The following is a 13,631-nucleotide window of genomic DNA, read 5'->3' on the forward strand; positions in this document are numbered from 1 at the left end:
CACAGAAGGTAGCCTATCTTGGTGAAGGTTCCACATATACTTGAAAATGATGATACATTCTGCAGTTGTTGGGTGTAAATTTTTAATAAATGTCAAATAGTTCAGGTTGTCAGTATACTAGATTTTGGATTACTAATTAAGTAGTTCAATAATTATCTAAATAATTTAACAATTAGTGCAAAAAGCCTTTGAAAGGTGACCCAGATTAGAGTTCTCAAACGAACAAATGAGAAGTGACTCCATTTGAGCGGTTCCCATGTGACCCAGCATTTCTATTAAGCCTCATTATCCTTAGATTTCATTGTATGTTATAAATAAAATTTGGAACCAAATAAGTTACACCTAGTGTGTTTAAACAGTGTACAATTACCTGGAATTCAAACAAACAAACGACCAAAACTAGGACTTCGGAGGAATTATGTCCATGTAAGAATCATCTTATTTAACAATTAATTGATTTTCCTTTTCTGTGCTACCTTTTAACAGACAGCTAAGTGTCACTTAGAGGAAAAGTCTACAAGAAAACGGGTTTATATACAGAAATGTTACATACTAAGGGTTAAGTTAATAGAAATGAACATCAGATTAGCTCCCAATGCTTCATACTACCTTCACACATAAGTCTAGGGTATAGACACAAGTGTGTTTGTATATGTGTGTTTGTGTGTGTGTAGCAGAGACCTACCACAAAGAAATAACATGCTCCGAGGACAGTGTAGAGCCACACACTAGTAAAGCATTCTTGGATAGTAAGGCAGGTACCTTAAAAGCATATCCTCAGTATTTAATTCTGAAGAGTATCTTACAAAACACCATAGTATCTTAAATCTCTTTCAAGACTAGCAGCCTTATAGGGAAAAGTCTAATGTGCCTTTAAATTTTTCATTCATAAATTTAAAACTATTAAAGAAAAAAAAATAAATCCTAGCTAACATAATGTGTTTGCTGCTTTATTTCTAACTGCAGAGAGGTCATTACTCTATGCCAATGTCATCTTTGGTGAAGCTTTAACATTTTCAGTCTTCAAATTGTATACAGTTTATTCATATTATACCTGCAACTTTGGCATTCCGAAACCTATGGTCACCAATTAAAAGATGTAAACTGTTTCCAAGAATCAGACCTTCTTTTCTTCTGTTTAGATTTTTCACCAACCTAAATAATAAATGAATTAGTAGCCAACAATGGTAATACTAAGTGAATCAAAACAAATACATTACATTGCAGCTCAAACTTTCACAAAGCTATTGCATGTGTTCAAAAACCTTCATGACCCTGTGCTTGAGTCCTTTAAGCAACCTACAAAGGACTTTGGTTATTAGAAAAACTTATTACTTTAATGAGCCATCATTAACTTTTAACTCTGTGTGTACCCTCTTCCACCTATAGGGTTAGAGTATACAGTCAATGTAGCATTTCAGTTCAAGTTATTGAGCCAATGAAGACAGAACTGTTACACTTAAAATTTCCAAAAGAATTATGGAAGTTTCATTCAATCCAAACAATATTTTCTTCCTGCTTTGGGTTCTCTCCTACCTAAACAGTATATTTGGCAGAACCATCTTTACAATCAGTACTATATAAAGTCAAAGACATAAGGGTAGAATGATAAGACTAAAAAGTCAATATTTGAACTGATAAACAGAAGTGTAGCCATGTTGTAAAGTAGTAAAGTGTGGTCTCTGGCACACAGTAGGCATTCATTAAATATGTGGTTAATGAATGACTTAAATGACCACATGGAATGTGATCTGTAGCCATTACAAAGCCCAGACATATCAACTAAAACATCTGAGCCAAAGGTAAACTACAAAAGAACATGCAGACTCATAGCATGTCATTCTTTCAAAGCATTTTTCACTCACCAAAGGTTAATGTTCCTTTCAGTGAGCTTTATAGGCAGTGCTGAAGCAATGAAAATGAAAGCCATTGCTGTGATATTTCTGCTTTTAGAGACTGTATAACAAAGATACAGATAAAGCAGAACATTTGATTAGCTATCTATGTGCCCCAGCTGGAGATCATCACAGGCTTTGCAAACACACCTACCATTGACCCTCAGCATCCCCATGGAGAAGCTGAATGACATCTCCATGTCTAATCAGGACGTCTTCTGAGCCTCTCTTCCTGCAGTCTGCTAGGCTCTATATTTGCCTGGAGACTGTAAAGTTGTTTTTAAAAATTATGGTACAAACTTGATTGCAAAACCACTTGCATAACTGCCTGCTCTGCGACATGAAGAATTTACTCTTTACTTCACTGGTAAATGTGGTAGCTGCAGCAGCTTTGCAGGAACAGATGGACATGAAGCAGCATGTGATGGGGGACAAAAAAAGGCAGAACAAGTTTATTTAATCTGAAGAATCAATTTTTATTTGAAAAAAAAGAATTACAACATGAAATATAGGGAAAATAGCAGAGCACAACTAATTTAAGTTACGTTAATTATAAGCAGAAATCCAGAAAAAAACAAGTGTGAAAATAATAATTTTTAAATAGGGCTTTTGTAAACTACTCTCATGAAAATTTTATCTGGGCACATACAGACAGTAGCCCTGAACAAAATTTACTCATGCCCCAAAAAGAATTTCTGGGCTTTGTATTGTTTTACACAGGTTAAAATAATGGGCACAAAAGCTGTGGTTTCAACAAAAGCATATTAAATCATAATGTTGTGCTTTACTTGACCTTACCCATTTTGCAGCCGTAATTTTAACTTAATTCATTAATAAACTAAATAATCCAAGGCACACCGATTGCATTTGGTTACAAAGTAGAGAAGAAATAATTTTCAAGTCCAAAAGTATTCTGAGATGAGAATCTTTCAAGCACAATATCTGACACATTAGATACATGATTTTTAAAAGACAGCGTACCATAATTAAAAGCCTTATTAAGTGAAAGAAAAGAAGTATGTGCTGTGGTTTCTTGGTGCGTCCATTAACCTGAAAACAACATCTGCATCATTTGAGCTGAATGTCTTTTGCGCAGTATTTTTCCAAATGAGCTGAGAAGCAGGCAGGAAAGAGCTACTTGCCATTTGACATAGTAGCTTCATCAATATAGGAGAGCCATTTCCGACATGGGTCTCTACAAGGGAAGCAGCACCCATTATTGTTCAGTTTACAACTTGATCAAGTGAGGCCAAAAGAGCAGGCCATTCCAGCTTCTTTTTTTGGCAGGGAAGAAGGGTATATGGAATACATTGTGTTGCGCTTTTGTATGTTTTCCTTAGGAATTATTGGACAAAGAGAGAGAAACTAATAGGTTTTTCTACATTCCCATCCTCTGTGATTAAAGCATTCTTCAATTTTGCGTATTTACTTTATCTTATGATACCATAGCTAGAAAAAAAATGCTGAAAGCTGAGTTCTTTACAATGCCTTCATAGATCATCTACAGCAAACGGTTAAACACAAACCGGTTTCCTCTGACTTTTTGCTCGCATTTAAAAGCTACTTCTATACATTCCATACTCTGCCAACATAAATGAAAGAAATTAAACTTCTTTTTATTATTAGTCTAAGCCTGAGATTCCCAAAGTGTGGGAGACAGACTGTTGTGGGTTCCTGAGACCCTTTCAAGGGGTCTGCAAGGTCAACATACATTAAGACACTATTTGCCTTTTTCATTTCTTTGGGGTTCTCAAGTTTTAAGGATGTAAAGGCTTCCTTCATTAAAAAGTTTGAGAACTGCAGGTATAGACAATTAACTCTGGACAAATACCTTCTCAGCTCTAAGCCTCAGTTTCCTCCTCTGTAAATTGAAGGTAATAAAGCCTGCTCTTTTTCATACTAATACTATGAATATTAATTGAGAAATCATTTGGCAAACTGTAAACTATCAGACAAATATGTATTATGGTCATCGTATTATTAGGAGAAACAATATCTACTTTTTTAAAGACCGCATTTCAGAGTCAATGCTGTACAGCTTTGTGATTATCCATGCCATTACCCTCTTTTTTTTTTTTTTTTTTTTTTTTTTGAGACAGAGTTTCACTCTTTTTGCCCAGGCTGGAGTGCAATGGCGCGATCTCAGCTCACTGCAACCTGCGCCTCCTGGGTTCAAGTGATTCTCCTGGCTCAGTCTCCTGAATAGCTGGGATTACAGGCATGCGCCACCACAGCCGCCTAATTTTGTATTTTTAGTAGAGACGAGGTTTACCCTCTTACACTAACAGTGGAACTGCCAAATGTAATTGATTCCTCTGAAGGGCACCAAGGAGCACTCTACCTCCAAGCATCACTCCTACCCTCCAAGCTGGTGACTTTAGAAAAGTAGGGATTTACCCCCAAACAGTCCTACCTCCTCTTTAATAACCCACTAGTATCCTACCAACTTGCAAACTATTCCTTCTATAAACACTTTGACCCTAAAGCAACCTCCTTTAATTTTACAGGGTGCTCCCTTGTTCTAATATGCTGAGATTTTATATCATTTGTACATTTTTGAGAACACACTAAAATATATCCCAAGATGTTATTAAATAGTTTTTAACATATAATGCTAATTTCATTTATTTTCTAATCTGGAATCCAAACTGGTTTTTAAAGTATATTTGAAGTTCCTTTGTTCTCTGATTTTATTTCACATGTCTGGATGGAAAACACAGTGGTGAAGCTCTACTAAAGATAAAACTGGGCAATGTATAGAGATTTGGAAAGATTGACTATTTCATCAACTTCAGTAGAAGTTCTATGTATAGGTCAAACAGGTTCTACTCAAAGAGAGAAGTGCTTCCTGATGTTCATAATAAGATTTATTTCAACTATTTTGGCAATGGCACACTCCTAATGGCCTCAAGGGTGCTGACAAAAGATTGCCCCTATGTGCTCCACCTATGTTTCATTAGTAAAACTGCCTCAGTAATTTTAATTTAATATATTATTACTAACCATGAGGGGCCTATTTTCTTCTTCATTTTCATCATAAGTAGGGTAGAAATAGTTGCTTGACCATTCCTCAGGTTCTTCAGAGATTTCTGCAGATTGTGACGCCTCAGTCCAAACTATAAGAAAAGTGTGGAATGTGGCAGTTACTTGATGGTGCTAATTTACCACAAGGTGAGAAATAAAACTAGCTATAATGCTTTAAAAAGTTGAATTTTAAAAAATGGATTAATCAATCTAATGTAAGCAGCAAATTAACAGATCTCATCCTGGCCACATTAAACTATTCATGCAATCTTGGAAAAGTCATTGTCACTTTTTTCTAACTTGGTTTCCTCACCTGCCAAATGAAGGTATTAGTACTCTGGTCTCTCCTTACTTCTTTGGGGGCCACAACATAGATGACCTGAGGGAAGTGACCTTTAATTGGATAACTGGAAACTCAACAACACTATCATTACCTTTTTCTCCTCAACCAGTAGAGAAATCTTCCATATTAAGGATCATCATATTAAAGTGTTGAGTATCAGGCACACTGTTAGGCATTTCTCCAAAGAAGTCTATGCTATTGATCCTAGAGTTGCTTAGGTGATCCTCATGTATGCTTCTACAGCACTTTGTACTTCCCTGCTGTAACACTCACCAAATTTACTTTTAATTGCTTAACTATCTTTCTATTCTCCTAGCTTCATGAGTATGGCAGCTGAGTGTATCCTAATTAGACTATATGCCTAGCACTTTGTATAACTCCTGGAATGCAGATCGTGTTATGTCAATATTTGTTGAATTAAATAAAGTATTCAAAATCACTTCAAATAAAACCATTCACAGAGGAAGAATAAATATTCCAGCTGTTAATGACTCTTCTCTATCCATTAAACCAAGGGTAAGTGAAATGCGCGTTCCTTGAAGCCAGTATATATGTTTTATTCATCACTATTATCCTTTATAGCAGGGGTTCCCAAACTTGAACACGCATCAGAATCACAGAGAGAGCGCCTGTTAAAACTCAAGTGGCTAGGCCTTGCTCCCAGAGTTTCTGATCCAGAAGGTCTGAATAGAGCAAGAGAATTTGTCTTCTGTAAAAGTTTTCAGGTGATGCTGATGCTACTGGCCCAGGGACCACACTTTGACAACCAATACTCTCTAGTGCCCATCAGAGTGTCTTGCATATGCAAGACATGAGAGTCTTACAAAAATGGGTTAACTGTATTTTGTTTATACAAAAATATCAAGTGGGTAGATTTCCAAATTAACAATGAAAGGTAAAAATTTGCACACCCATGAATCTTGTCTTAGGATGACCATGACACATACCTGTATTTGCTTCTGCCTGAACTGACGCAATTGCCTCACAGACCTCCACCACAGTGCTGGTGTGTTCCGATTCAGTTTCCTCAGTACTTCTAAAAGCTCCCTGTTGTTTTCTGGAATAGTGATGTATAAAACTAAGTAAGCTTTTGTACAGTCTAAAAGTAAAAAGAAATTTAAAGTGGTATTTCTTCCACTGATATCAAGTGTTAAGAACATGCTGAGAATCCATCCAAACAGCCAATACTCCCTATTTAAATCTGCGTGACAATAGGTTATAATATACAAAAGCTTACATCTCAGATCCAAGCCGGCAGGTTCGCCATTATGTAAGGAGAAAAACTGCTCCCTTCTAGACCCAAAGTAGGTGTATTGTATACAATCCCCATTGCTCTGTGGACTTATAACATTGATGAATCAGGTAAGTTGTATATAAATGAAAAGGAAACCTTCAACTGATTCATATTGTTGAGTATGTACCAGCTACTATTAAGTCAATCACTGCATAAAACCTAAAGATGTTACTCCTATAACATACAAAAAAAGATTGAGGTTTTTGAACTCTGAAAGATAAAGACTTTCTCTGTAACTTTTAAATGGTTCTCCTGAATCTCCACGTGAACCATCACATGTTTCATCTGATTTTAGCTACCTCGGAAAGATGACATGCAGTGAAGGAAAAAATAGTATTTCTAATAAGTCATTCAATGATCCCCAGAGCATGCAGATGCTGCATGGTGAATCTCTGTGCCAGGCCTTCAGAATCAATGAGAGAATTCTTTCTGCATAGATGCAAACGTTCAGTGAAAACTCCACCTTTTGGAATTTCTAGAGTCAGAATACGATGACTCCATCTCTAAACCCATACCAGTGTGCTGTTACATAAGACTGCCAGCTTCCTTAATGACTCCTGGTTGTGTCCAGGCTCAGTTCCCTCCCAGGATCCATACCTTCTGTCTATGTAGAGAGAGGCCAAATCACCAGCAAGAGGTCTCCATCAAGAGACTGTAAAACTGTGAACCAGTCCTTCATTTGCTCTGTTCCCATATTCTTACAACTCTCTTTTTCCAATCAGATCAAAGGTGACCAAAAATACTTTGGAAAAAAAAAGGCTTATGAGCGAGCCTCCTTTCCTGTCAGCCTCCATGTAATTCTTCCAATGATATATTAAAAATAAAGCATTTTCAATCATGTTTAAAAATCAACCCAAGGGATAACTATTAAGAACTATCAGCCTCCAATATAAGGCCGGACCTGAGAAAATGATGTGTTTATGGAATTTGATGAGTTATTGCTAAATTGGTGGATGGTTCTTGTCTGAGATACTTTAATTACATTGTTTCATGTTACATACAGAATACAAAAGATTGCAGGAGTGATATTTCTTAAAGAATAATCACTTACTCATCATTCTGCTGAAGAGAAATCTGAATCTTATCCTGTTCTGTTAATTGATCCTGTTGCTTTCTTTTTTTAACTGAGAAATAAAACAAAGCGTATTATCATTCAGAAGTCATACTTCTTACTTCCTTGAAGGCCAATTACTTTCACACACACACACACACAAACACACACACACGCATCCTTGCCATTAGACTTAACCTTCACAGACTTGAAATAATCAGAGGGAAGGCCGGTCTCAAGTTTGAATCTGGAAAGGTCTGAATCATATAATATTTTATTCAAGAAGTTCAACTTTAGAAGTAGAACTGGCTCCCATTCCAACATTATTGAGCAATGATTACTCGAGATACTAAGCAGAATCATCTCATGGAAAGGACTGGGAATTACCACAATCAGTTCACTGTGTTGCTTCTCAACTGCTTCTTAAGCACAAAGGTTCATTTTCTAGTGTAAAGTTCATCTTCAAAATAGTTTAAACAACCCTCTGAATCTCGATCTCCTACTAATTAAATTAACAAATCTTCTCATTGTAATAGTGTAAAGTAAATATCAGTCCCATTCTTGGGAAAAATAATTTAAAAATCTGAGTCAATAAGCTATTACTATACCTCGTGTTCTGAAGAATGCATGCTTGAATTTACCTGTCAAAAGTTCCTGCTGCTTCAACAAAATATTTCTTATTTCTTTTAGCCATGTCATCTTCACATCTACATTAGGAGCCTGAAGATTAAAAAAAAAAAGGGAGGTGGTACACATTTCCTTTCAAAAAGGATGTACTATAATAAAACAAATGTAATTGTGTACATAAAATATTATCGACTCCCTATAACACCATACTCAAATCTTAACCATCTGATTGTTAAAATTTTTATGAAGCAAATAATTCACTATCAGATTAGATGAGATAATACAATCAGAACCATTTTTGCTGTAATCCCAGGACTTTGGGAGGCCAAGGTGGGCAGATCTCTTGAGCCCAGGAGTTTGAGACCAGCCTGGGCAACATAGGGAAACCCCATCTCTACAAAAAATAATAATAATTAGCCAGGTGTGCTGGCACGTGCCTGTAGTCCCAGCTGCTTGGGAGGGCAAGGTGGGAGAATCGCTTGAGCCTGGGAGGCAGAGGTTGAAGCGAGCTGAGATCACACCACTGCACTCCAGCCTGAGCAACAGGGTGAGACACTGTCTCAAAAAAAATCCATTTTGAAATTGCCCTTAAATTATGGTATAATAATGCTTGGATGAAAATGTGAAATATAATTTCACTTATTTTGTCTTTACAGGAGGATTATTTTTAAAATATAATGCTTTGATGTTTAATTTTAGTAAAATAAAACAAGTTCTATTATTTCCGAAAAGGCCATCTATTGCAGAATAACCTTGGTGACTGATGGTAACATGAAAGGTTCCTTAAATATCCTCCCATTACTTACAAGATATTTGTTAAATGATACCAAATATTATATCTTAAACAAACCAAGAAAACATATTTTCATAGATTGTAGTCAACTAGTAAAGAATTACAACAAACAAAACACACTGAGCATTTTTAACAGATAACAGCACATTGACAAGTCATGATACAAATATTTATTGCAATGACAACATCCTCTTGAAATGTTCTGATTCCTCTTCCCTTCCCTGAAACACATTGGACCCTATACAACTGGCGAGGGCTTTAACCATGTTCTTTAGAAGTAGAAAGCAAGTCTGAACTGTCACATTCCCATGTCTCATAATCAGGTACCCCTAGAATGCTTAGCACAAGAGGAACTCAGAAACATTACAATTCCATAACTTGGAAACTAGATGGGGACAGAGAAGTACCTGCCAAGCTGTCAGCTCTAGTTGATAAGTCTCCTATGTAGTTGTGAAAACTTGAAGCCCTAGAGAACACCACAGGCATATCTCAATGTAGCTACTAGAAAACATTTAAATACATCACAAAGAATATTCAAATAATATTTAAGTGACCTACATGAAAGGAGTGGAAATTTTGAAATGTGACCAAAATTATTTTTGTTTATAAATTCGGGCTTTTGTATTTTAATGCAGGTTTTGGTTTCTAGAAGAATTTTAAAATGACCAACCTGGACAATATAAACTTCTTCCTTTTCACCATACCAGATTTCAAACTTGCGGTTATCACCTTTTACATATTCAGTGAATCCAACTTCATCCATCTATAATAAATAAGTCAAAATTTTCATGAGCATTTTATTTCGAATATGAAATTACATTAAATCTACCCTATCATATTCTAAATGAAACAGAATTTCTCTTGGGCAGAAAAATACATGTTATATTAAATGAATATGAAATGATAATTACAATAATAGACGAGAGTATTTAAATGTTTTCATTGAACTATGCACTTTATAGTTCAGATTGCATGCTTCATTTCAGTGGTTGACACAAATGTTATAAATCTGAACATCCAAGTAGCCCATCTAAGATCTAATTATGTTATAAATTAATAGTACACTATTAAAACAAATTATTGGGTCAAACACAGAAGTAATTAAACATCAATAAAGAAAAGCCACTGAAAATTAATTTAAATGGTTATTTAGAATAATCATTTGACAGATCATTTAATCTTACAAATTATAATTTATTTTGATAGAAGCCTTACAAGTTACAAACATTTAATTTATGGGACAGGAGAGAACCAGCCAGGTACACAAGGATCTCTCTATTTTCCACCAATCTCTTGGCCTTTCTAAAAAAAAACAAATAATATGTCATGGGACATTGTTGTCTTTTTGTACCCAGTGAAACTTCTGTACACAATATCTCTTCCTTACCACAGTTTTTTCTTCTCCTCAACATGATCATGCAAGTCATAAACTCTTCCATTTTCTTTCATCGTTTTCTGCTAACAGCTTGGCTAATTGCATTTTGGGCAATCTCATTCCTTTGCACAAACATTCTTTTAGTCCTTTCTGCCTTCCTCTTTTCTTTCAGTTCATACGTAATTATCTAAAGGAGTATCTCACTCTCTGTTCTAGTTATGAGTTCCCCAAATGGCCCTAGTTAGAGCTGATAAGCATTAAAGGTAGTGCTAGGGAGATTGCCATACCAAGGAGAAGAAAAGTACTTATGCTTAGAAATGTAACTTAACATATTAATGAAAGAAACCGTGACATCCACCCTGAATGTAAGTAAGAAGTTATTTTCACAATGTCCCAAACTATCTTTATATTCTCACTCCACCATTCCAACTAACCTGCTTCCGCTCAAATATCACAATTTAAGATGAATAGTAATCTCATATTCAATATTTTTAAAAATTAATTTTGTTTCATTACATGGTTTTGTCTTAATAACATGATAAGCTGGAAGGCACACAGGCTTTGAGGTTAGAGAGGTCTGGATTGGAATACATCTCTACCATTCACTAGCTAGCTATGTGTCTCAGTGCAAGTTGCTTAACTTTTCTAAACTTCAGTTTCCTCAACTATAAAATGGAAAGAACGCCTATTTCATAGGGTTGATATAAGGACTAAATAGCATGGAGTAAATGCTTAGATTCTATAATGAGCTTTTTAAAGTATGAGTTTGCTTTCTACTCCTTCCCCTATTTAAATTGCAATATTTTTTGTTATTTTTTATTGCAAACATCTAGTACATCATTATCGATTAAGTGAACTTTTCTGAGTTGCCCTGGAAATCTAACCATTATGTATTGCACATAGTAAGGACTATGTGCAGGTTTGTTAAATTTTTAAAAAACCAATGATAATAAACACATGAACTAAGGAATCTGAAGGACTCGAATCTCCCCATCTGGTCAACTTTGACTTTAGATAGGGCCTTTCCTTGTATATAAGTGGCCAACTTAAAATATAACATATAAATCATTAGAAAGTACACGGTCAGGCCATGGGGTTACAGGTTTGTATGGTGCAGTCAAAACAAGAGTTCATTTAAAGTGAGAGACATAGACAAAGGCAACAACAGACACTGGGGACTACCAGAGGAGGGATGGAGGGGGAGGGACAAGGGTTGGAAAACTAACTCTTGGGGACAATGCTCAGTACCTGGGTGATGGGATATTTGTACCCCAAACCTCAACATCATGCAATACAGCCAGGTAACAAACCTGCATATGTACCCCCTGAATCTAAAATAAAAGTTAAAAAAAAGTGAGAGAGAAGGTTATGATCCTCTCTAAAAAGGGTAAGACTTTGAAAACAATAACCCAAATTGTTAAACAACACATTGACTAGGAATGCTAGCAATTGCTTAATGCTGGAATCTCATGATAAGCAGGCAAGCAGAAGTGAGCATAGTGAACCCTAAGAAATATCCTAATTTTCAGTGGTATCACCATTTTCCCAGGAATCCTGGTCTAAAGCCTTGTAGGCATCACTGGCTAATGTTTTTTATTAAGGATATTCGGCATTACTGGGGAACCAAAGAAGAATCAGAAAGATTTTCTTCCTTCAATGTCAGGTATTATTTAATTTTTGTAGCTAGTAAGTCATCAAGCCCATCTGTCTACTTTCTATTGAAATGTTTCTTGCATCTATCCCACCTTCTCTGTTTCCATGGTACTTACTGCAGTTTCAGTTCTCATGACTTAATCACCTAATATCCCCCTTACTTTAATGTACTCAAGAAACCTTTTGTTGGCCTGTCCATCATTGTAACAAATTAAAGGTAAAATAGAAACTTAATATGAAATAGAAATACTGTATTAGGTAGAAATTAGGTCACCTCACAATAAAATGTACATCAAATGGATTTGGGTCAAATATGCCTATGAAGGTAAAGTACCTTCCCAAGGAATAGGTATATAGACAGCAAGAGATTTGAGCCCTCTGTGACACAGATTACAAGTTTTTGGTTCTCAATCAATGTTTGTTAATGACTTAGAAGTCCCTTTGAGATTTGGGGGCTTAGAGGTGGACTGCTAAAATCAAAGGAGCAACTGGATGAAAACAAGAGTTTTAAAGAAGCTGCTGTGGGTTCAGAGTGAAGCAGGGAAAATAGATGATAGGAAGAACTACTTCTTTTTGACCTGACCCTGGGCAGGAACCTTGTTAGAAACAACTAGGGGCTGCTGATCCTATGGGAAGAATCAAAAGCAAGGCCTGCTTATAGGTAGTCTCCTAATACAAACACCTCATGCCTGTCTCAAAACATATTGCCTGTCCACTTTATAACTGCTGCTGAAAATTTTATCAATTGTCAAATATACTGGTGATGAGAACCATGAAAGAACATGCTCATGAAAAGTGACTAATGTGATAGTGGTTGGTGAATTAAGGACAATCATTTTCTCTATTTTTGCAATTTTCTGTGACAAATGTTATATTGGTTTTAGAATTTAAAATTCAAAAGATGAAATTCATTAGATGTAAAAAGACTTCAAATTTGTCAATTATGGGTATCATGTGAATTGGAAGTTCCTCTTCTCTAATGGAGAAACCAGCTGTTAAGTATCATTGGGTTGTCAATAACTTCCCCAAACAAAACTGTTCTCATTTTAATAACAAACTAATATTAGGAAAAAAATGGGGATTTGGTTTATAGGAGAGAATAAAGTAATTTTGAAAGATGGAACAGGATAGATATGGAAAGGATTCAGCTATAGGTGGCTTTGAACACCCAGGAAGGGTGGAGTCAGGGAATGGAGGAGGAACATGGAAAGGAAGGTGGGGACATGCTAAATACAAAAGTTATCCATTTTTAAATTGCATTGAGGAAAAGGAGGTAACTCTTTCCTCCCTGTCTCTCCTGTAGCATAAGGCTCCTTTCTAATAAGACCAAGAACTCCATCCAGTGCCACTGGGGGAAAGAGAGTGCTTATGAGGAGGCTGGGACACTCCTTATAATCTCAAGCCATGCTCTTCGGGATGCTAGAGGGCCCCCTGGGGGAATACCTAATATTGTAGTGAGAAGAAAGGCAGGAATCAAAGCTATGAATTCCCTCACCTTCACTTCAAGCAGAGACGTTATGATTCATCTGACTTCTACATAAGACTTAAGATTTAAAAAAAAAACAACAAAGATGTG

At 35.9% G+C, this 13,631-nt stretch overlaps 1 protein-coding gene across 8 annotated transcripts in view; it reads right to left on the bottom strand.

Moving 5' to 3' along the window:
• Window positions 1–2,350: 2,350 nt before the first annotated feature.
• The window catches only part of MCF2 (MCF.2 cell line derived transforming sequence), a 125,057-nt gene continuing 113,776 nt past the window's right edge, over window positions 2,351–13,631 (bottom strand). For 5 of the 8 annotated variants that reach the window (XM_025372298.1, XM_025372297.1, XM_025372296.1 and 2 more), the window contains 6 exons: window positions 9,698–9,790; window positions 8,249–8,327; window positions 7,608–7,680; window positions 6,210–6,319; window positions 4,899–5,011; window positions 2,351–3,090 (listed from right to left, as the gene is read on the bottom strand). In XM_025372298.1, coding sequence (XP_025228083.1) covers window positions 3,058–3,090; window positions 4,899–5,011; window positions 6,210–6,319; window positions 7,608–7,680; window positions 8,249–8,327; window positions 9,698–9,790 — 501 coding nt within the window. In that variant the 3' untranslated portion in view covers window positions 2,351–3,057. The remainder of the gene's footprint in view (window positions 3,091–4,898; window positions 5,012–6,209; window positions 6,320–7,607; window positions 7,681–8,248; window positions 8,328–9,697; window positions 9,791–13,631) is intronic. The other 3 variants (XM_025372299.1, XM_025372303.1, XM_025372302.1) reach the window with 1 other exon arrangement.

The sequence above is a fragment of the Theropithecus gelada genome, chromosome X, assembly GCF_003255815.1.
Source record: "Theropithecus gelada isolate Dixy chromosome X, Tgel_1.0, whole genome shotgun sequence".
NCBI classification, from domain to species: domain Eukaryota; kingdom Metazoa; phylum Chordata; class Mammalia; order Primates; family Cercopithecidae; genus Theropithecus; species Theropithecus gelada.